General features: G+C 42.1%; 1 protein-coding gene across 3 annotated transcripts; it reads right to left on the reverse strand.

The window, feature by feature from the left end:
- Positions 1-829: 829 nt before the first annotated feature.
- On the reverse strand, positions 830-24,387 carry BPIFC (BPI fold containing family C). 3 transcript variants are annotated; one of them, XM_080393317.1, is made up of 18 exons: positions 18,911-24,387; positions 17,524-17,643; positions 16,995-17,057; positions 15,699-15,825; positions 15,207-15,318; positions 14,959-15,087; positions 13,394-13,549; positions 12,548-12,611; positions 11,618-11,678; positions 10,539-10,630; positions 8,547-8,720; positions 7,823-7,876; positions 6,341-6,511; positions 5,726-5,793; positions 4,421-4,463; positions 3,509-3,572; positions 2,663-2,739; positions 830-1,162 (listed from the first exon to the last, which is right to left on the reverse strand). In XM_080393317.1, the coding sequence occupies exons 4-18, from the start codon at positions 15,811-15,813 to the stop codon at positions 1,121-1,123; spliced, it is 1,422 nt and encodes a 473-aa protein (XP_080249443.1). In that variant the 5' UTR covers positions 15,814-15,825; positions 16,995-17,057; positions 17,524-17,643; positions 18,911-24,387; the 3' UTR covers positions 830-1,120. The 3 variants fall into 3 exon arrangements, with proteins under 3 accessions (XP_080249443.1, XP_080249442.1, XP_080249444.1); XM_080393316.1 differs by lacking the exon at positions 17,524-17,643; XM_080393318.1 differs by lacking the exons at positions 16,995-17,057; positions 17,524-17,643.
- Between the last annotated feature and the right edge of the window lie 6 nt (positions 24,388-24,393).

Consider the following 24,393-nt stretch of genomic DNA (forward strand, 5'->3'; position numbering starts at 1 on the left):
ATCAGCTGTGTTGGTGGGAAGCATCTTTTTGCTGCTCAGTGTTGGCTTGAAAAGGGCTCCTTCCCTGTTGAGGAGCAGGAGGCGTGGGGATGGCTAGGGGCTGGGTGCCCTGCCAGGTGGATGGGACTTTGCAGAGGGGCAGTTCGGGGCTCAATAGAGCAGCAGTACAGAGCAGGCCATGGCATCCCCACCTTTGTTTCTCCTCTGTTGGTGCCAGCTTGGGAGGCCTGAGCCAGCTTCCCATCCCAGTTTGGCCAAAGCACAAGCACATAAGCAGTACAGGACAGCTGTATCACTCTGCAGAACTGTGTTCAGATTTGCATGCTAATGAAATGTTGAAAAAGAAGAGGGTAGGACAACATATAACAAGTAAGAGGCAAAGTATCTGTAACTATTTCAATTCAGAGAAACATTGACAAAGGTGTTGGAGGGTTAGACTTTAAGAAACATTGAAGGAGTTAAACATACTAACCCGGCTAAGCAATGCTAAACAGGGAACATGACAGACACAAGGATTTGAAGAGTCAAAGGGGGAAGAGGGACTATCAGAGACAGTAGTAGTGCCACTTTGTCTCTCTTCCTGAACTGCTTCTGCATCTTTGATAAAATTTAAGAGTTGAGTTAAGGCACTGCAAAAATTTTAGTTCCCATTGTAACTGGGGCAGTTCCCAGTTTGACATTGTTCTGGACAGGGCTCACTTCATACTTAATGCATTGTGTTCAGAAGACCATTACTGTAGAAATAGTTCAGCAGGCATTTGGACAATGCTCTTTTCCTTTTTTTGAAATACTACCACACCCTTTCTGGAAGTGTATAGACAAGACTGTATTTCAAGAGAGGCATTAATCTTAAAAGCATTTTTGCATGACTTAAACTCCAGCATAAATAATGTCAAGCATGTGTTGCATGTTCTTCTCTGGGTCTGCTTGTTGCCACCATTGTACAGCTTAACCATTCCATCAGCTTTCTTTACCTCCCACATCCCCCTTGCCCCCAACCAGGATGACATTGCCCGTGTCAGAGCTCATTACACATCTCAGCAGAACTGGATGGTGTTTAGCTTTCAGAGTCACATTATTGATTTGAAGTTTGTGCTTAACAAATGGTCTCTCTTCTCCTTCAGTGTCTGTAGTGGACTTCAGTAGAAATCAACATGTATCCCTGTGGGGAGAAGAACAGTCACTGAAATTCTATGAATTACAAAATGAAGGCATTCTTTTATTTGGTTGGTTTTGCTTGTGGTTTTGTTTGCCTTTTTTTTTTTAAATTTTGACTCAGTCCTGTTTAAGGTCAGAAAAATCTCCTGAGAACAGCTGAGTCTTGGAAGTAACAAATTTTATTAATCTGTCCTTTAAACTTTGCAAAAAAGCCCTATCTTTTCCTCAGTGCTATCCTTATGTACCATGCTAGCAACAGAAGGGACATCTAAAGATCATACCAGGCTACCCAGGAAAGTTCATTTGAGTCTTGATGCAAGAAGGCAATCGTTACAAGGTGTAATTTTTTACCTCATTTGAGCCACCTAAGAATTAGCCATTTAATCTAAACTTGTCCTTAAAGCCTCCCCCATTGTCAGCACATACAGACAAATGAACCTGCAGAGAGCTGCCCATCACAGTCTAATGTGATCATCTATGAAAGGGGGAAGAATGGTCTTTCTTCCTATTAACCATAGCCAACAGACTGGGACTGGAAGTAGAGATTACAGAACTAGCTTTTAAATAGGAATCCCATTCACATTGATAGGGCACAGCAATTCTGTGTCCTCTCTCATTCCCAGTTACTGATGAGAGACTGGTTAGAGAAAGCAAGGTGGGAAATGTTGCCAACAGTGTTAACAGGATTTTAATGGTTCTGTGGGGCCCTAGTGCCACTGAAAGCAGTCTCCAAGCAATTATAATTTTCAGGGACTGCACAGCTGGCTGCTGCCAAGTATATGGGATGAAAGGAAAAATTAAAAACAACCTTTGCATTTTGTTTCCCGAGTTGTGCTTAACCACAACCAAGGATTTGAGACTGTTTCTGCAAAGCTGAAAATAACTGAGAAGTTGGTAAACAAGTTGAGAAATGTAACAGGCTTACTCATTTGCTGAGAGTTTGTCAGCAATGCCTTTGTACTGATTGATTGTCTAGCAACATTCTGTATGTTCCAACTAAGGGCTAGACTTTGAGAATAACCAGGAGGCAAAGAGTATTTTGAGAGCTCACTCACTACTTTTGACCACTAGCCTCAGTCATTATCACCAACAAAAAGCAGTCATCCTAGGTGCACAAAGTTGAATTCATCTGCCTCTCATCATAGGCAGATCCTTTTAAATTCAGCAGGACTGTGTGGATAGCAATAACTAATTTGATTTGATTGACCAAACTTGAACAAAATGTTAACTGTAAACCTGTTTTCACACTGAATTGCAACTTGCAAGGCTGAGCAAGCTGTGCATTGATCACATCATCAACATTTATTTGGTTCTAACTTTTTCCTCTCGAAGATAGTAAAATCCTATTAGAAACAAATTTGTCTATTATCACAGATTTCATTTTCAACCCAGGGCTTTTTACTGCTTTACTAGCTGAAGTCCAGCAAGTTTCTTGTACAAACAGAAGGTGAATAAATGCCTAGCCAAAAAAGATAACCTTTCATAGGAATGTCAAAAATCTCACCTGTGCAATTGTAATGTGAGGTCTCATCAACGTAACATTGGCCAGATTAGGAAGAGGAAATCCTTTTGACAGTTTAGCTTGAGAAACAAACACAATGATTTAGGTATGCATTAGAAGGATGATAAACACAGCTGTTGAAGGGCAGGTGTTTATATGGAGAGATTTCTAGGTCACTTTCAAGAATTAAGCTCTTACTCTTCACAAGCAGCCCTGGGAGGTAGACACAACGCTTATTTACCAGTGGGGAAAAATTGCAGATGCTTTTCTCTTGGCAGTATTGCAGCCAAACCAAGGAGTTTCATGTTCAATGTTACATACTCAGTGATTTGTCCCTAGTGACCTGAGGGACTGTTAATACAGCTCTAGCATCATTAGAAACTGCTCCCATTTGTCTCCATTAATTAAGGAAGATGAAGTTCATCCCAATACAGACGGCTGGCACAAAGCTATGTCTTCCTCTAGGGCCTTAAATAAGGTTTATGGGAGGCAAAAGCTCTGTGCTGGTCTTATAAAGAGGAATACATTTCACACACAGTGGCCTCAGGCAGGTGTGCAGACTAGGGAGACATGCTTCTCACTGATGCATCAGGGCCACCTTGAGTGAGGCAAAGGCGGATAGCTTGGAAAACTGCAGTCTCTTTCAGCCCTTTTTGCAGAACTGTGCCAGTGAGAGGGTGCACTTACACCCCTACAGATCAATCTCCCCCTTCCACTGCTTACTGACTGGTGGTCATTTTCCACTCAAGTTAATGGGAACTGGAAACTTAAGCAGAAAGTCAGTAGAAGTTCCTAGAATCACCCACGCTGCTGGAAGCTTTTAGATGAAGCTTTGAAATACAGCCTTACCATTAGCTGATGGAATTACTTCAGTCTGTAAGATGTAAGACAGGATGTTCTCCAGAAGTGAGATCTGCCACATATAAGAAAGCTGAGTTAGCCATCACTTCCTGACAGCAGTAGAACTGTCATGCCTTAATCCTGGATGGAGTTAGGCTCATGTTCAACTTCCAGCTCTCATTTGGCCCAAGAGTCATAAACTCAAGTGAACTTCAGTTTTTAAGTCTTTGGAACGATGCAGAGGAAGTTACATGCAAAATGTAAATGGCTTTCATCATGCTTGGACAACGTTTTCATTTAAAACAGTCAGTTTCCTTTATTTGTGAGATGATTTATCACCAATAGGAAAGCAGGACCAGAACGGTTTAAATCCTTCCTCCTTAGCTACTCAGAACTGATTGATTATACTCAGAATTAAATGACTCCCTGCGGAGGCAGGGTTTTCCCTTGCAAGGCTACAACTGCACTAATTCAGGCATCTGAGACTAAGTATTTTGGCTCCCATTCCCTACTGTAATTCCAAGCATCTGTGATTAGCACCCACTGCACCTCATGGGCTGCTCTGCCTCGGTCGTGCATGTGATCGCTTTGGCAGCACACTGCTCCATCTGCTGCTACAGTTCAGACTGCTGCTCTGTGTTTCAGTTATGATTCGAGAGATCTCTCTGCTTACCGATGAAATGCAATACAGCAGTCAGGGGAACTACAGAATATCTCGTTTTCAGAGCACCAACTTGCCCCAAAGAATATACTTTTAAGTCCACAGCAAAGAGGTGGCTGCTAGAAGACAGGAAAAGAGCCATCCAGGAATGAAGCCAAATGATTTAGAAATACAGATAAAGTTTAGCTGCTTAGCCTTTTGCCTGGATATCACTTATATTCCTGATTTGCATTTCCTACATGCTTAAACTACCCACTTACCTCAAAAAAGCCAACATTGGAGTGGGCTAGGGAGAACTGGAGCCTGAAGGAAAGAAGTGAAAGAAGATGAGTCACTAGAAAGGATAAATGGTAATTCTAGTCATGTGCGGTCACTGCTGTAGAGCTTCAGAGCTCCACAAAAAGTTTTTTGAAGCAATTTACCTCACACAATGCATACTGCCTCACAGAGAAAGATATGGCTCTCAGAGCGTTGCTGAACATGCATGCAAAAGAATGTGCTAGAAGGGCTGTAGCCAGCAATGTGAGTGTGCTTCTCCTTGTGCTGTGTTTTGGAAATCCTACTGACAATTGATTTTACCAAGGATGTGCAGGCTCCCAGATATTTTGCAAGGATTTTGGTACATCTGCATAATGCTTTGATGTGAGCCTTACTAAGGTAGGAAGAAAAATTCATTTGTTGTATGGTACTGCTGCTGATGGCTGTCGCCAATGTCTTTGCTTGCAAATTACTTATATATGTACTCAAGTATCCAACATAAGATTTCTGAGTTTCCACAGCATGGGCATCCCAGCTCTCAAGGCAAGCTTCCAGCACACTCCAGATTTTTCTCTTTGAATATAGCTGCAAAAAAATGCTAACAGCACTATCCTCAGTTTCCTAGTATCTGTGCCCTGGTGAACACTGCATATTCTTAAACCTGTAACTGTCTTCCCAAGGGACTTTTATGAAATCAGGGTACCAATTCCCAGCTGTGAGGTCCTGGTATACAGAGCTTCTTTCTTTAACATGTGACATGCTATATGTCTGAATGCCCAGCCCCCTGCTCTCCAGCTTTCTGGCCCTAGGAAGCTGCAGTGCTTCACTTGGGGAAAGTCTGCTATAAGAATATCAGTGTAGGGGAACTGCAGGGGTCCAGGCTCTTTCCTGTGTCATGGACCCCTCTGCACTTTAGTGGCACAAGTGGTCTAGAAAGCAGTGTCATCTTGCCAGCTGGGAAGCGATGAGGGAAGCCCTCAGATGGTTCATGGTCATCTTAACTGGCCTGCACACTTCCTTTATCTAGCTCAGAAGGGAGAGCAGATAAATTCAATGAGACCACTGCCCTGCAGCAATACACAGCTGGTGGGCAGTCCACTAGGGACTGTGGAAGTTGTCACAGACAAGCTTCCTGACTCCTCTAAACTGTACAAGTACAGCCACATAGAGAATTAGAGAATCTAATGGAGATCAATTTGTCAGGGAAACACATAGTTATACAATCACATGCCTAAACTGTGAATGTTGGCGTTACTAACACTGTGTTCCAAATAGCTGGAAATCCTTTCCATCCCAGGTTGAGTTACCTGTTCAAACATAGTGAGCCCATCAATTTCTGGTCAAATATATTCAGAGAAATGCTGGTGTTGGCTGCCTGCAGAATAAAGAAAACACGGATTACCAGACAAAAACTGAGGACCCTTGCTGTGAATGTCACAAATACATGAAACAGCTTCTGTACATAATTAGGAAGATAAAATTTATGTAGGTGCAGCTTTCTCCCTAGCTCATGGGCCATGCAAGGCTGCACACACAGTGAATGCCTGCTTGTCCGAATGGTACTGCGAGCTGAAACATGGGTATTGAGCTTTCAGCAATCAAAATACATTTTCAGGTAAATGAACCAGTTACCAAGAGACATGACTCATGCCTGCAGAACAGGTAGAGTTCTCATTCCAGAGAACAAAACTGGTTGATCAGAGTTACTATATGTTTGGATTTTTGGCCATCTATAGGAAAGTGTTCTTTGCCATAGAAGTTTCCTATAGGTTAAGTGAGGCCACACAGTCACCACCTGTGACTAAGGGAAATTTTTACATTTAAGTATGAGAATTTCAGCACTTTTTTGTACAGAGTTTTAACAGAAGGAAGGAACAAACATTTAACCCTGAGTTAAACATCACCTCGTTCATTGTACTTACTACATTCATTGTGAACAACGACTGGGTGGTTGAGTCTGGCAGAAGAGCAAACACCTCCATGGAGCCCTGGATATCTACTGTGAAGGAATCCTGCTTTAAGCTGATGACAGGTATTTCAGTAGCCATTAGCTTCAACATCACTGGGTAGGGTGTAACTGAATATTTGGCTACCTGTAAGGTTCCAAGAGAAAAAAAAACCCAAACAGAAAAAGGCTTGCCTTATAGAACAGATTAGAATACTGCATTTTCTTATTCTTAAAGCAATCATTTTGAAGTAGCTCCTTACAACAAGGTTAAGGATACCTACTAACATAAGATTCTTTCAATCAAGCAGAAAGTAGAAGTTTTCTGTTCTGATAAATTAACAGTCTTGGCCACAACAGGAGGGCAATGGAAAGTTCCTTCCACTCTAGAAATATGATTTCTTCTATATCACTTTGAGAGAAATTAAATACTTGTTTGTGAACATAGGAAGGAATGGAACATAAGTGTGATGCTTAAGTCACACAACAAGAGAGCTTGGGGGTCATTCACTTTGATTCACCCATTTGATGAGACTGGTTCCTGCTCTGAACTGTCCTGAGAATAGCCTCACTCTGTCCACTGCCTGAAGAGCAGGTAGGCTCACCAAGTTCATTACTTAGAACAGAGGGGAATGAATATTGGCATCAGTGCTCATGGCACTTTATGGAGAAGACCATATGATGACTGCCCTTAGAATAGTCTTAATATTTCTGAGGAAGGAACTTAATATAGTCCAGGAAGCAAACAAGGATGTGAAGTTCTTCAAACCATGAATCTGATTTCATCCAACCTCAGTACTCTTGGCCTAGGGTCTTTTATGCTCATTTTTGGTTTCTCACTCTGTCAAAGGCGGCTGGTGGAAGCCATGCACACTCATATTCTCTGTTCAGTTATATTATCTCCTCCACCTGAAATAAATGGATATCCTGTGCATCTGCCTTGTCTGTTCCATATATGTAATGTTTCCTGCCCATCTGTTAGCTTGGTTTCCTGCACATGGCCACTATAGTCCCTTCCCAGGTCTTTACTGGATTCCATTCTGCTAGTCAGTCACAGACTAGTAAGGCAGACAATTATGCAGGTTTAGGCAGGAGAAAGGTGTTATTTCTGAGCTGAGGCCCTCAGAAGTCTCTCAAAGCAGGACTCATGACTGGAAGATTTTTCCTGCCTAGAGCTGGTTTTAGCTGGGAACAGCAGCAGCTTGGGCACAGTGCCCACAGTAAAGATTGACGTGCAAGATCAGGAGCCAAGTTTGATAACAGTGCAAGTCATCCAACTCATTGTGGGGCAGGAGGTGACAATGCCCATCTGCTCTACTGTTAATAGGAATACATGTCCCTGCTTTTCCAGCACAGGAACCCTGCTGGCCCTACAAGACTGTGGGATACACCAGCACTGAGGTGTCTGACACCCACACCAGGTGGTTTCCTAAGAGCCTGTAGAAATAATGTTACTCACCTCAGGGATGATACTGCCAAATATTTCTGTGCTTATATTAAAATAGCTGCAAGTCTGGAGGAAGAAAAAAAAACATTTTTTTTTAACCAGATTTGACCTTTATGGTCAGCTTTTCTCTAAATGCATTGATTTTTATACCTCTCAAATATTCTTGAGGGACTTAGTATACTTAAAGCTGATTCCCAAAAATATATGCCAAAATACTACCTAAGCAAGCAAGTGCTTAATATCATTATAGTTTGGGCTGTAAGCTATAGGTTTTGGGACTTACTGAACCTCCTGGAGACAGGCTAGCCAAGTCTGCCACCCTCCAAGCCACAGCTACTGTGCTTTGACATGTGCTTTGCTTCCATGGCCCCTGTAGTACTTTCAGTCTATGAAGATCCCTCAGAAAACAGCTACTGAGGCTGCCAGATTCCCCAGACTAGATCCTTTGTCCAGGTCAGAGGAGTCTATGCCTCAGGTCTACAAAAACCTTTGTAGCAAGTTGCCAGCATTTGGAACCTTGCTCAGTGGAACTTGGCACCCCTGGCTGTAGCCTGAAGCAGCTATATATAGCCCAAGTGAAAAAGTATAAGAACACTCTAGTATTTATGATCTACTGTCTCAGGACTTTGCAGGCCAATTAGCAGCTTTATACAGCCCACAGACTGACAACTGGCAGGTCAAAGCCCCATCCTGGATGACCTGAGCCACTCTGACCCCATTCCTGTGTCCTACTCACCTCCTCTGCAATGGTGATGTTGAATGCCCCTGCGGTATAGTAAGCAAACGAAGAGGTCTGAAAGAAATACTCTGAGAAGGCAAGGTAGAGCATGGAGTTGTTTTGGTTTGGGATAGCAAAGGGCACTGCCACATAGGGAAGGCCAGTATAGTTTCCAGCTGGGTAGACTGTGCCCTAAAAATTATTGTCAGAGAAAAAAAAAAAAATCAGAGTCAAAATACAACTACCATGACTGCAAACAATTAATGCTACTTTCCTTTACCTTGCTCAGACTACTCATTTGGTATATAAATGAGTACATAGGCTTTGTAGCACACCCTGAAGACTTGGTGCTTTCAAGCAGGTAGTGAAGACAAGTTCCAGAGATTGGAGACATTTATGTATGACACCTGAGAACTGTCTTTTGAGATGCTGATCACCTACTGAAGACAGTCTAACACCTCAGAAAGAGCTTCTAAGTTAAGGATCTACATATTCTTTGAAGACCATAAGGCTAAGGGTCCTCATTGAAGAGCCTTACTTTCTCCTTTCCCCATCCCTAGGAATTTAACTCTGAGAACTGCTGCTTAAGACCTATCCAGTGATCTCAATTACAAAATGGATCTCTAAAAACAGAGGTGTTTCTAGGTCAAAATCTGCACCTTATTCTACCCAGAAACAAGTTGGTAACCTGTGCAGAACAAAAGAATGCCTATGAAAGGAAAGTTATGTTAGACAATGTTAAAAACACTTATGTTGTCTTTTGTGCTCCCATTATATTAGCAAAGACTTGCAGATCAAATATTTCCAAATGCATCCAGATTAAACAAAAAAGGCAAAACTGATTCAAAGTGATAAAAGTGCTTAGAGGTTAAGATTTTTTATATCCCTTTTACTAGTTCCCCCTTTCTCTTTCATCTCAAATGTGTTCTGTGTGTCTGTTTCCTCATTCCCTCCCCATCTATCTCAATTTCTGGTTGCCTTTTAAAGGCTATTAAAACACCTGAAGTGCTGAGTCATGCTGATGACCTCCCTGTTCAAGCCTCCCTTGCTGGATTCACCAGTCACTTGCTTTGTATCTTTCTCCCATGTTGCATCTTATGTGGGAGGGTAGCTCTTGTAATCAGCCATAACATTACGTCTTTAGTCTACCTCCAGTCCCTGCTTAAAGTCTAGTTGCTACAATACCCAGAAAAGCTTGACAGAAGCCGCAGAGCTGGTGTGCCATGACCAGTGACAGATACTAGCTTTTTGTTCCCACCTCTCTTTATTTCTCTGCTGTCTCTTTTTAATATTTAATCTATAAGATCTTTGTGACAAGACTGTCTTTTCATTCTGCCTTCACAAAGCACCTAGTGTAAGGCATATTAAACTTAATTAAGAATCTTAGATAATATGATGATAACTATACTCAACCTTGCACAGAATGACAAAGCATTTCAGCATTAGGAACTAGTCTGATTTTAGTTTCAATACTTAAGGACATTTTTCCCTTTATTTGAAAGATACTTTCAGGTCTTCAAACTCCTTGGGCTCCCATGCTTTTTCAAAGGTCTTCTGTCTTACCATTCAAGGTGCTGGAGGCTTAGTTCTTCCTCCTATAACCTTGCTCTTTCTTTTCCTCTCTTATCTGACAGCAGATGCATCTAGTTAGTGCAATGTGTAGAAATATTCCCGTAACTGACTGAAAGTTCAAGATATTCATCAACAGGAAGAGAAAGATGGTGTCAAATACCATTTTCTCTCCTTTCCCATTCTCTTTTTTTCCTTCTAACTTGCACTGCTCTCTTTTATATAACCAACTCAGCAGCAATTAACACAAAAGGATGTGGCTTTTAAATAATTAATTTTACAACAGGATTGTTAAAATGTATTAGAATAACAAATGCAATAATGCTTTGAAATGTCTTCTCAGATACTAATTCTGAACAGCAATCATGCTCATCCTAGGAAGTGGATCATACAATAATAAAAGCCACAGCAATCTTGGCAAATAGCACTACAGGTAATTACCTGCAAGTCCAGGTCAATGAACGGTTGGAATACTGCTGGCAAGCTGTTTAAGGAGTAGTCTATTTCGGCCAAATCATCAATTGGCATTAGGACTGTAAGGGTGGTAGATAAAGCAAATACCCAATATTACAAAAAGCACAGAAAGAATTTTATGTTTACTTAAAAATAAGTCAGTTTCTGAAGGAGAATGACACAAGTTGTTCCAAAGAGTAGGGAAAACCACAACCAAGGACCTCCTAACATGCATTCTGACCTAAAGCTTAATGTTTCTGCTGGCACCTTCTTTAAAGGTACTTCCTTTAGTTTGCCTAATACTTTCTCATTTTAGAAAAGTAAATTTGGTCTTAAAAAAAAATAAAAAAAGGAAATGGCCATACCAGTGCTTCAGGGCATAAGGAAGCACTGGGATTTCTTGTCAAGCATTTCTGAGAGCATACAGAGTACCTCTAACTTGCCAACACTTTCCTAGAAAGGTGGGTCCCCGATCTGCTTAGGTACTTTGTTTTGCACATGGTATCTGCCCAACACCATGTCTTAAAGAGCTGTAAGTGTAACCCAAAATGGTTAGTGGGAAGTGTGGGTGGTTGTTTTTTTGTGTATTTTTTTTTTTTTTTTTTTTTTTTTTTTTTTTTTTTTTTTTTTTTTTTACACAAAGGAGCTTTTCATTTTGCCTTTGGCAAATCTGATAAATAGGCAAGTAAAACTTAAATTTGCAGGCAGGCTAGGGGAGCAGGCATCAGCTTGTGAAGTGCTATGCATGCAGGAGGACTTGGAGCATGGAAGGGAACAGAAAACTGCCTTAATATCAGTGCTGTGCGGCTTTTCTGACAACAGAAGTGCACACTGCAACATTTGCATATTGAGAATTGCTCCCAAGTCCTTGGCTCCTCAGAAATACAGTTTTCTTGTCCAGGTAGCCTTCCCTTTATTTAACTGTGGTCCTTTAAGTGAGAGAACAGACAGATCAGAGGGTCTGGTACCACCACTGGAGGCTTTGCTGACCAGCTGCTAAGCAAGCTGCAGGATTTCAGTGAACAGGGGAGGGAAAGCAAAAGGAAAAGATATCACCAGTGACTCACCATTTAGCAATCTGATGTCTTCATCTATCAGCTGGATCCCAGATCTGATGTTGGGACATGACTACATAGAAGCACACTCAAGTTATGGCCCAATTAGCGTGGACCTGGAAGCACCTCTTACCTGTGTGCTAGGAAATCTTTCTGCTGATGTTACACACTTTACAGTATTTTTTTGTCAAAAACCTAAACTAGCTTTTCTTCAGCTAACTTGTTACCCAAGGTTTCTGCTTGGCGCAACATAAGCATGTCCTATGTCAGAGCTGCCTTTAGGGAACAAAGTGAGAAGTTGCCCGATGGGGATGGCAAAACCACAGCCTTAAGGAGCACAAGGAGACAGAAAACTCGTGATGAATGGGATGTATTCCTCTCCTCTATAAAGATGACTGTCTTAGATGAAAGACCTAACTTCTGAATGGCTCTAACTGAATAAAACCAGTCCCACCCAAGTACACTGGGAAGGACAACCCTGTCCTGGGGCAGAATCGCAGTCATCTCAAGCTTTATCTCCTCTCAGAGGCCTCAGGCAGGTTGTCATCAGAACTACCTCTGATATGAAGTTTAAATATGTCATACTACCAGGTGATATACAACCACCTCTCTGTGCATCACCCAATATGTTTTGTCTGCTGATTATAAAAATTACTCAAAACGCAATATGCCTGTAGGTACACAGACAGAGACTTATTCTTCATCGGAATAGGAAATTAACTACATTTTCCAGCCCTACTGCTGCCTTGGTTGAACCTAGAATATCTTGGCCATGAAGTTGGCACTTTATCTGGAAGCATTTCTGGCTGGTGAAATGGTGACCATGCTGATCAGACCAGAATAGGAATGTATTATTTTTTTAGTTCTTTGACAAGTTCACAGCACTGACTTGTGAAAGTCATACTCCTTAAACCCCTCTCCCACACAATGTTAAAGGCTTACGTTTGTGACCAAGCTCTTGTGAATAGGTTTCTTCAGATACTTGATAAAGAAGTTACGCAGGAAGCTAGAGGAAAGGAAAAAAGCAGTTAATGGGTCAAGTACTGCAGTCGTTAACTGGAAGTCATATCTCTGCAAAACATGGATTTAATGGCATCTGAGTTTGATATTCTAGTACACAGGGGAGCTTTCTGAAATGTAGCAGCTATCAGAGAGCCACCATTTAAAAGGAGTTAACTTCACTGCTAGGCATCTCAGGAATTAGCCTGAATAGATTAATCTTTATGAATAAGGAAATCTTCACATTACCACCATCATGTATGTACAAACACAGAACAAACAAGTAGTCTCTGCACTAGTAACTTCCAATACAAGTGAAAACAAAAACCCAAACCCAAAACCAGGTGACAAGAGTGGTATTCAGACAGTGAGAATACAAGAAACAATGAAAGAATCTTGCATGGAGTTGTAACCAGAAGCGCACAGACAGCAGTCTGGTTCTGTTCGGTTTTGATAGCACTGTGACTAGGAGTACTTAAAGCATAGTACAACCAGGTAACTTCTACCCAGAGCTGAAGATTAGAGTAGTGTTTAGAAAGAAGTGGGCACTGAAGCAGCACAAGGGCTTGTTTGATGCTGTCTCTATCCTCTAGTCATGCAACATTGTGCACAAATACAAGGACAATTGCCATTTTTAGCCATTTTAACACTGGATTAGGGCCCTGATTCTCTGTCATGGTGCCTATAGATGCCTAAAAGTAAATCTGCGTGCCCCATTTTGTGAAGCTGTCTGTGCTGTGTATTGACAGTTACTTTCTCCTAGAGTATATACAGATCTCTTCCACTTACCCACTTTTCCCATTCAGCTTGATGTCTATATCACCAGAAGTTGTCCGGCAGCTGCTAAGTGATATTGATGTACGACCTGTATTATCCAGGGGTGTTGAAAATATTGCAGTAACAAACACCTTTGAAATATATACTGTGCTTCTTCCACTGTCTTTGCTGCATAAAGCAAAAATTAAAAAAAGCTATTTTTAATGAGCTTTCAAGACTTATTAATTCTTAAATGGACTCTTTTCTGTCCACCAAAGATAAAGTTGTTTATCTGGATGCTTTTTATTGCATTGCTCATAACTAGAAGAGATTCTAATATGTCTGCAAATTGAATATCCTATGCAAATTCCCAGCCAGGAGTTTTGAAAAATGATGTATTTGGGAAAGCAGGTAATTCACTGATGTAAACTATTTTGTTCTACCTCCCAAACCTGCACCCACAGCAGAGGGAACAGGCATATGCTTGATATAAGATAGGGCAAGAGAGCTGTATTGGGACCTATCCTATTGATATTGAGGAAGGTTGACCCATGTCAGGGCCTGGAGTGCCCCAATGGGCTCTGTGTCCTCTTCCCCACCCCTCCCAGGGCTTTGGCAGCCCATGCTGAAGACCAGCTCCAATACAGTGAAACTGCATTATTTTGGATCAAGTTTTTCATAGCTTGGTTGTGAGACAGCTGCGAAAAGCCTCATTGGGGCTTCTCTGACCTCGGTTTATGAGCTGCATTGGAGCAGAGGTCTTTGGTTGAGCTGTGTTGTAGGTACACCTGTGCATGACCTTGTACTTTGTTAATCCTGATGGTGCTTTGCTGGTCTGACTCCCTGGCTTCACCCAAGACCTGCCTCTTCACTTATGGGCTGACCTGGCGATCTAGACCGGTGGCTGTTCCTGGTCACTGCCACTAACATGCACTGCTCGCCTGTCTTGAGTACTTACCAGTGGGGGCACTGCCCCTCTGACTATGCCACCACCCTCAGGTTCAGGGTCCCCTCCCCTTGCAAGCAGCCAGCCCTGCCATCTCTGACAGCAGAAGCCCAGAAGTACATATTGGAGACTGCTGTAGTTCAGTCAATATAGGTCGTGTGAGTTGTGGGAAGAAGAGAGGGATTTCTTTCCTCTGAAACAGCCTGCAACTAGGAAGCTGTGGATACTGCTCTACAGATATTACTATTTGCTTCTCCATCTTCCATCAGCTTTTGGACTGTCTCTTGGAGACATAGCACAGGATTTCTAACAGTGTAGCTGCACTGGAAGGGTTTATTATACTGGACTGTGGTCTAGCACACTACAGTTTTTCTAAATGTGTCATTAGCTGGCAGGCGAGCCAGAGCATCAGTCCTTTGCTATTTGCAGAGATGCATCTCAGCCATGGACTCTTTATCAGTGCTCATGTCTGAGGGGGCAGGGACTGTCTCCCACCTGCAGACCTGTTCAGAAAGACCAGTCTGTACTCCTGGGTTACTGCTGCTGTCAAAGAGCATCTTTGCCATGAAGAGGTCACAAAAACTAAACTTTGCATTTTTATCTTTATATTCTCCATCAAGATAGATCCCAGAACACATGAAGCTGTACGTACAACATCCAAGTCCTTATGTTCCAGTTCATATCAATGGTTAGAGAAGCATTTCCAATCACCAGTTTTATCCCAGTGCCAGGTAAGAGGGAGATGGAAGCATTTGGGAATTCAACAGCGGTGACTTGTATTCTAGAGTATGCAGAAGATAAGGGAGAGAAAAGAGAAGGTTTATTTCATCAGTCAGGATGAACATAAAACAAGATTCAAGTTTCAGTTGAGCACAAGTTGCCCCCAGAGAAAATACTTACCTTGAGATGTTGTATTTGACATTACCAAGCCCAAATTTCTCATAGCCACTCAAGTCGGGGAAATGGTCCTTCTCCATATTCTGCTTCAGGATTTCCAGCCCAACCTCCTTGGCTACAGGAAAAGTATGATCAGTTGTTGCCTTTGGTACTGTGTGGGAGTTCAGTTATGTGCTTCTGGCTTAGGAGATGGGACAGACAGAGTCAGATAAGAGAGGATATCTCATCTGAGACCCAGCAGTGCCATTTCAGATCTTACTCCTAGTTGTGGCAAGAGTTGAAATTACTGACTTAATATCTGAAATTAAATGAACCTTGATATGATGTACAATGCTGCCAGGCAGCTTACTGTATCCAAGTACTGTGCTTTTAAACTTTCCTTTTCTTTATAGCCTGTGATAAGGTCACATCCTCCCCCTGCCCTCACTTCCCTATGTCTGTCATATCAGGATTCAATGCAATACCACCAGCAGCTCCTAAAAACATGACACATACCATATTCCAACCCCTTCTGGGTGATCCTCACTTTGAGTCCAGGGCTGGCATTGAGTTGCCCACTGAGCAAGCTTAAGAGGAGGAGAAAACAGCAAATCTTCACCATCTTCCTCATGTTTTATGGAACCTGTTAATAAATATTTTAAGTTATAGTAGACATTCATGCTATGTCATATGGTGGCTGTAGTCCCTTTCCCCTTCCCAGGGCAAGCTGTTCTGACACCACCTTTCCTTCTAGAAAGGAGAAAGAGGAAAGCCCAGCAACTATGGAAGAGAGGACCTGTTCTGCACAGACTGTGCTCCTCAGGGTAAAGGAGGACAAGTCAGCCTATTCACTATCATAGGAAGTGGAGAAAGTGCTTGGGATAAGTCTACATGGACAAACCCTGTTGAAAAGGAAGAGGCATTGAATTTTTAGGCTATAATTTTATCTTTTCCCCCTCTAGCTAGTGATTTTTTTCCCCCCAAAATATGTGGACCTTCCAGCGCCTCTTGGTGATTTAACAGACAACACTGGGTCTTAGTATTTAGAAAACCTGATCAGCTCAGTTATAGACAGATATCCCCACTGCAGGAGCCACTTATTAACATCTTAGCCACAACTCTGGGAAGACCCTTGTGTTCCCTCTTGACAGTCAACAAAAGAAGATTATTTTGTGCCAAATTACAGTGTTCTTGTTTCCCCTAGGCTGCATGCTAATAAATGCATTAAGTTTTATCCAGGAACTCTCCTCATAAATATCATGGTTCAATGGATGTTTATTTTTGCTTTCTTAATTCCCATTAAACAACTTTTTGCCCATGATAGGAAGATGAGCACTTCCCACAGGGCAATTTGTTTTAAGACAGATTGAATTTACCCCTCTCCACCATAAAGATGACTCTCTTAGGTTAGAGACCTAACTTTTGAATGGCTCCAAATGAAACCAGTCCCACCCAAGTATAATAGGGAAGGACAGCCTTCTGTGAACGACAGATTATTTTTTTCATTCTGGATATTAAGGCACTGTCCTCAGCTGTGAGTGTCCCCTAAAATTTTCTGGGAGATAAAAGAGCAGATTCCCCTGTTGATGAGCCCAAACAAGTTAAGGGAAACACGAAATTAGAAATAATATATAAATTAGTAAAGGTACTTACATGGCCTTTATTAATTTGTTCTTATTAAATACTTTGAACATTTAAGTCCCTATCTATGAATGGGGAACCAGGCTATAGCATGCTTTAGATGAGGCTGGAAATCTCAGGTGCGTTTAAGTGAAGAAATATGGACACAAAGAAATGGTGTAGGAAACATACCTGGACTGTGACTTTTTAAAGATGTCTAAAACAGTGTTAGAAGCTAAGTCATGGCATTCAACCCTATTAAAAAAACAGTGCTGATGTGACCAAAATAACAGATAGAGAGATGGATTTGTTTCAAGCATTTTCCTTCTTCCCTGCAAGACACTAAAAAGGATCTTTTGGATGCCTGGAATAAGACATCCCACTTTCCTGGCAGATTTGCTTCCAGAACGTCAGCTACCAAAACAAGAAAGCAAACTAATAGGAGAAAAAGTACCCACCACCATCAAATTACAATATAAAAAAACCACAAAAATAAACCACCACCAAACATTTGAGGAAAACTAATTTGCCTGGCAGCAGAACAAGAGTGTGAAGTAGAAAACTTTCTGTGAAATAGAAAAAAACCAAACCAACAAAAAAACCCCAAACAATAAAAACCATTTCAGGAAAGATGGGGGTTTAAAATAGATTTGCTAGTCTTCCTCCTAAAATTCAATGTCTACCTCTGAGGTTAGCCAAGGTAGGTAAGCTGAACTTATACCAGTTACATATATTAGTTGCCAGTGATGACTAATCATGGTATGGTTTTGGGGTGATCCTTCAGGTAATGAGGGAGCTCCCACACCTCCTCCTGGTCATTCTTCACAAAGAGAACTTGCTCCTAAAGACAGATACCTTTTGAAAGACACCCATCTTCTGTAAGATGCTAGTAAGTAACTTGTCAATAACCAGAAACAACTTACATCCCGACAGTAAATTCTGCTATTGGCAGCTTCTCTGTAATACTGCAAGACTTGTCATTCCCTTCGACAGCATGAAAAAAAACAACAGCATGCATACCCACCCCACAAAAAAACCCAGAAACTAACCTCAAAAACCAAGCAGAAACTCACAATCAAGAAAATATATGTGTGGCAACCACTGGTTATGACTAACTAGCTAACTCACGATAATGCCCCACAGTTTCCCCTGCATTTGGTGGGCTATGCAGTGGATGATCACTTGGCTCTCCCCACCTTCTCATGCATATCACACAGTAGTTCTTGGTGGCACTACAGGATTTGCCACAGGGGTGGTGAATGAGTGAAGCAAATGCCCGTCCCAGGGGCTTCTGTGACTGTATCTAAACTGAGATGGAGCTATGCTGTGTGAACCAAAGGCAGCACGTAGCCTGACAGTCAGAAGCAGTTGCTGCCAGCAGGGTCTCCCAGGGAGAGTGGGAGAAGCCACCTTGATGGAGAATTTTAAAATCAAACTGAACAAAAAACAGAGAATGGTTTTGCTTTTTCCTCAGAGCTGTGAGCAGTCCTCTGCTATCTGTTGTTGACAGGATGAATTGCAAAGAGGTCACATTGTTATGGTTGTCCTTATTTCCAGCTGCTACACTACATAATGGACAGCTGCAAATACATGGGAGTGTTTTTTCTAACATTATTTTCATGTAATAAGTTTTAGTTTCCACAGGGCTGTTGCAGAGCTGAGATGAAACCATCTGTAAGCAGAAAATTGTCTCTCTCCTAATACCTGAAAAATTACTGTGATGCTACTGAATCTTTCACTAGCTGTTTTGTTATTAGAGATAATAATATACCTCAAACCTCTAAAATATTTTGAGTCATGTCCACAATGTAAGCAAACTGCAAAATTATGAGATAACATCGAATTAAATTTTGCATAACAGTTTCAAATACTCCCACAGAACACCTCTGCCTTTTAAAATAGCTAGTATTTTCTTTTAACTGACAGAAATTGAGAGGTGAAAAAACTCACCACTTCACATGTAGAACAAAAGCAAAGTACTGGAAGGAAACATATCTTTGACACAGGCATAGTTCTCATAACTTAAAACCTCAAAATTTAACCAGATTTAGCTACATCTTTCTTTTCCCAACAAAGCCATTCCACAACAAAAAGTAATCGTGACATACCTCTTCTCCAAAGGCTGAAGATAAGACCCTTGCTGTACCAGACCACAGGGCTGAGGATGCTGCCAGAAGAACCCTCTGCAACCACAGGCCTGTCTTTTAAAGGAAAGAGCTTGAGGAGAGCCAATTGCTGCCATCTTCAGCTGTATCGTGGAGGGAGTGGCCTCTCTGGTAATCATGTCCCAAACTATTTTGGGTGTCCCAGGTTAAGTCTATCACTCTAACTTCATTTAGGAGCTAAGCAGAGGGCAGTGTAACTGCTGGGTGAGGGTGCTCAGGCACCAGGATGCTGAGCTTGGGGTGGTGTGTTGCTTTTGTGGCATACTGTTTTGGCACTGACTTTTCAGGTGGGCCTGAGAGGGAGCCCTACTGGAGACTCTATTCCGGTAGTTCCACAGGATTGATACCCATAGCCAGGTCTGTACTGTGAAAGAAATAAATGAATGTGCTACTGCTAGGAAGAACAGAGGGCAAACAACTGTCTAGGCTCATCTGTTCTGAAATTGCTCAGGATAGAGACAACCATAAATTATATAGTACTTATATTATAGTATACAAATATATACACTCTAGTGTATAGTGCAAATATATAGTATCAAGTCCTTGCAGTCAATATTTTCTATTTCTTCTGCTTCCTTACCCAGTTAACCAGTACTAATTGGCTTGTCAGGAAGGCTTGATTTAATCAATTAACTTACATGTAAACCAAGCAAATTCCCTCAGGCATGGAGCACTTTGGACAATCTGAATCACTTTATTGTGCAATCCATGAATAGAAAAGGGTAGACACTTGTCCATGAGTCAACAAATACTTCACAGATTTAACATTCACTGCAGGGAGTCACACGCATAATAATTTCATTATTTATATATCTGGCAACTGAGGATAAATAACTTCCACCCTCAGTTACATAAACCTCTCCTTTAAATTTTTTGGCACAAGTTCTGCCGTTCCTTCAAACCTTCAAAGCAAGGGAAGAGCTCCACTGTTTCCATCTACATAGATCTCCAAGATGTACAAACAACTAAATTGTCTGAAAACTATCTCAGCTTATCCTCATCATACCCTTTTAACATTTTATGGCTCTTCTAATGGACTACCACCCAGCTTAGGAAAAACTTTCATCAAAAGTTAACAAAGACACACTAAGGCTTCCAGAACAGTTTCATCATTTCTTTCTACAAATATAGCAATAAATGTCAAATATCTGCTTACAGACAAATTCAGATAGCACAAGTATGCTATAAATAGTTTCTACATGCAAACTTTTCACCTTTCAAGGTGTTTCAAAGAGCCTCTAAAAGGAACGTTTTATTTCAATTTTCTCTGTTGAGCCACCAAGCATTTTCTTCAATCTATATGCTAAAGGGGATATAGACTGCGAACCTTTTTACCCAATACACAAGAAAGCCAGTGAGCTTATCAGTACGGCAATCAGTGGAGACTTGTTGTTGCATCTCTGCAGATCACTTTGGCTTTGCATGAGGCCAGTTGTTGCCTCTGGCTCCAGTGGTCCCTTTTCCCTGCCTCCCCAATTCCCCCCTTTCTCCAAGCACTCTAGTCTGCAGCACGCTGATGGATATGCGTCATTCCCATTGTTCTGTCAAATGGGAAGCAATACCAGATCAAAACCGGCACACTGCCAGCGGGTTAGTATAGGAAGGTACAGGGGAACTGTGGCGTGCAGAGCATCCTCTTTAGTCCCTGGAGAAACTACTACTTTATCACTTTATGAACAACAGTCAGAGGACTAGACCTTAAGGGGCAGTGTTGTGCTAAGCCATGATTCGGGTCTGAAAAGGCCCATTGAGCTGTGGCACTCGGTCAGTTCTGGAGTACATGTCCCACTGGAAGACAGAAAAGATAGGCACCAGGGCTTTAGTTTTCTTTTCCCCTGTATCTCATGAATTCTCCCCCAAATAGGCAGAAGAAAGTGCTTGAAGTGTTATCAGTGAGGGACACCAATCTAAATATCTCAATTTCTTTGAGGTTTTCTTCCATTCTTTTTCTAGTCACTCTTCACCTACCACAGAATACAATGCATTGGAAGTCCTGCTGTGATTTACTGCTGTTTGGTTTCAGGATGCTTTTTTTAGTAACAAAATGTAGCAGCCAGCTAGATAAATAAACTGATTCAGCTAAAAGTCAGATGCAAGCCACATCTCTGTCCCAAGTTGGAACCGAACTTTCTTTCTATAGAGTGACATTTGTAGACTAGTTTTCCTTTCCATGCACCTTTAATATCTCCTAGTTGAATGTCACTGGTGACACTGACATTAGACAAAAGAAAGCTTCCAGCTCCATTTTACGAATATGACAGGTACAAAGTTATTTGGAGATTGATACCTTCAAGAGCTGCAGCTTCTCACAAACAATGAAGAACTGCTGGATGACGTAAAGGCTAAGAGCAGCCTTGGCTGCAGTGAGCAAGAGGCTGTGGAGTTTCAGATCCTGGGAGGAGTGAGCAAGACAAAGAACAGAATTACAGCCGTAGACTTCAGATGAGCAGATTTCAGGGCCCTGCTTGGCAGGATCTGTGGGAAATGGCCCTGGAGAGCAGAGGTCTAGAAGAGCTGGCTGGTCTTCAAGGGCAGCTGCCTCAGAGCATAAGAATGGTCCATTGCAATGCTCAGACAGTTCAGGAACTGTGGCAGAAAGCCAGCATGGATGAACACAGAATTCCTGAGTGAACTCAAACACAAAAAGGAAGCATACAGAAGATGGAAACTGAGACCAGCTACTTGGAAGGCACACAAAGATATTACTTGCATAGGAATGAAGTCAGGAAAGCCAAAGTTCAGTTGGAGCTGAAATTAGCTTGGGAGGTGGAGAACAACAGGAAAGGTTTCTCAAAGTACATCAACAGCAAAAGGAAGGCTAAGGAGAATGTGGCCTTATTGCTTAATGGGCTGGGGAACTAGTGACAAGAGATATCGAAAAGGTCATTCTTACTAGCAAGACTTGTCCTCCGGCCTCCCAGATTGCTGAGTTCCTAGCAGAGTCTGTGGGAGTGAGGCAGCACTCACAGCAGAGGAAGACATGAGTCAGGATCACTTCACCCACTTGGACATATGCAAATCCATGGGACCAGACAGGATGCATCTACAGAGGTGCTGAGGGTTCTGCCTGGCTGATCTCATTATGAAGATGCTGTCTATAACCTCCAAAAAGTCATGGCACTTAAGAGAGGTTCCTCATGACTGGGAAAAGGCAGACATCACATCTGTCTTCAAGAAGATCAAGGAGGATGATCCAGTCAGTCTCACCTCAGTCCCTGGTGAGGTTATGGAGCAAAATGTCTTAGAAGCCATTTCTAAAGAACATGAAGGATAAGGTGACTGAGAGCAGCCAGCATGGGCTTTCCAAGGGCAGACCAACCTCATTGCTTTCTGTGATGAGCTGACTGGTACTGTGGACAAGGGGAAGGCAGTGGATGTTCTATACCTTGATTTCAGCAAGGCCCTTGACAGAGTTTCTCTTAGTCTTATCACCAAGTTGGTGACACATGGGCTGGAGAAGATGGGTGGAAAAATGGCTGGACTGCCAGACTGAAAGAGCTGTGATCAGCAAAGTCCAGCTGTTGACCAGTAACTAGTGGAGGTCCCACAGGGATCAGTACTGTGACCAATACTGTTTAATGCCACCTCAGGACAGGGTGCACTCCTGGCAAGTCTGTGAATGACACCAAATTGGGGGGAGCAGTCCACATGCTGGAGGGCAGGGCTTCCATTGAGGGAAACCTGGGCAAGCTGGAGAAGTGAGCTGACGGGAACCACATGACGTTAACAAGAGCAAGTGTGAAGTCTTGCATCTGGGATGGACTAACTCCCTGCAGCAGTACAGGCTGGTGGCTGTTTAGAAAGCAGCTCTTCAGAAAAGGATCTGGGAGTCCTAGTGGACAAAAAGTTGAACACAAATCTGTAGGTCCAGGTAAGTGATCCTTCCCTTCTATTTGACACTTCCATTTGGAGTACCGTGTCCAGTCTGGGCTCCCCAGTACAAGAAGGATGTTGACATCCTGGATCACATCCAGCAAGTGCTACCAAGGGGCTGGAGAACATGACCTGCAAGGAGAGTCTGAGAGATCAGGCCTGTTTAGCTTGGAGAAGAGAGGGCTTGAAAGACCTTTTGTTGTCTACAACTTTTTGTTCACAGAATACAAAGTAAATGGAGCCAGGCTCTTCTTGGAAGAGTGTGGGGATAGGACAAAAGGCAAGAGAACAAGTTGGAACATGGGAAATACTGATTAGGTATTAGGAAAAAAATTTACTTTGAAGGTAGTTAAATAGTGGAATAGGTTGCCCGGAAAGGTTGTGGAACCTCCATCCTTGGAGGGGTTCAAGACTCTACTGTACATAGCCCTTAGCAACTTGATCTAATTAGTCCTGTTTTAAGCCAGGGTCTGGGCTAGATTATATGATTCTATAATTCAGTGGTAATTCACTAGATTTTATAAATCTATTCCCACTGTTGGTATCCAGTTACAAAGGGACAAATTGCGACATTCTTACAAAGAATAAAGTCTCACTCCATACACAAAGTTTTGCTAACACTAATGGAAATAAACTGAATAATACAAGAACTGGTTCCTAAAATTAATAAAATGTGGTGTCTGTAACTAGTGAAAAGAACCAGTCACTTCTCATCAGGCTGCAACAAATTTTTCTAAAGCAGCTACACCCAATGTACTACAACCCAACAGATTCAATTTGTGAAAAATGATTAAGAAGTTTTACTAAAGCATTTAAAATAGTGATGAAAAGCCATGCTTCTAATGTTATAGCGTCCACTCCCTACAAGCCAACAGAAAGAAGACTACATTTCTCTCTTATTATTGCTTAAAAGTAAAGGGATATTAGGAGTGACTGTGAAGGTCCTCATCTCCCTCTTCCTCATGTTTGTAGTGAACATCAGTGGAAATCACCAGATGACCCTGAGGACAGAATAACATGTAAAATTACCTTAAATTTCAGACGGACGTATTCAGGATCAGTACTCTGGGACTAGATCCTATGACAAGCCTCTCAGCAGAGCAGGAGACAAGAGTGACTTTATGCCTCCTGAACTTCAGTTAACTTTAGGGTAGGAATAGGCTCTGATCTAAGTTAATACAACCCGCCCAGAAGAACAATATACTACTTTCAGGCTGAGTAACACTTACCATGGAGACACTCAAGTTGCCTATGAGCTGCCTTAGAGAATGGTCAGAGTAGTGAGGACTCATGCACTCAACGCTCCTAAGCCCTGCTGGGGACAGCAGAGCTGTCCTTGTGGTGTCCCCATGCTGGCATACTCCAACGGGCCAGTGGGCCCTTTACAACCTACAACTGCTAGGGCTGGGGGGCTGGAGAGCTCATTTCTGATCCAGTTTGGATTTTATAGCTAGAGTATAGTTAAAGCTTTGCTATTAGCAACATGTGGATCTACCCAGCACAGGAACACACAGAAATGCTCAGGCCTGAAAAAGAAGCAATATTATTCAACA

Source organism: Falco punctatus, assembly GCF_963210335.1.
Source record: "Falco punctatus genome assembly, chromosome: 6".
NCBI classification, from domain to species: domain Eukaryota; kingdom Metazoa; phylum Chordata; class Aves; order Falconiformes; family Falconidae; genus Falco; species Falco punctatus.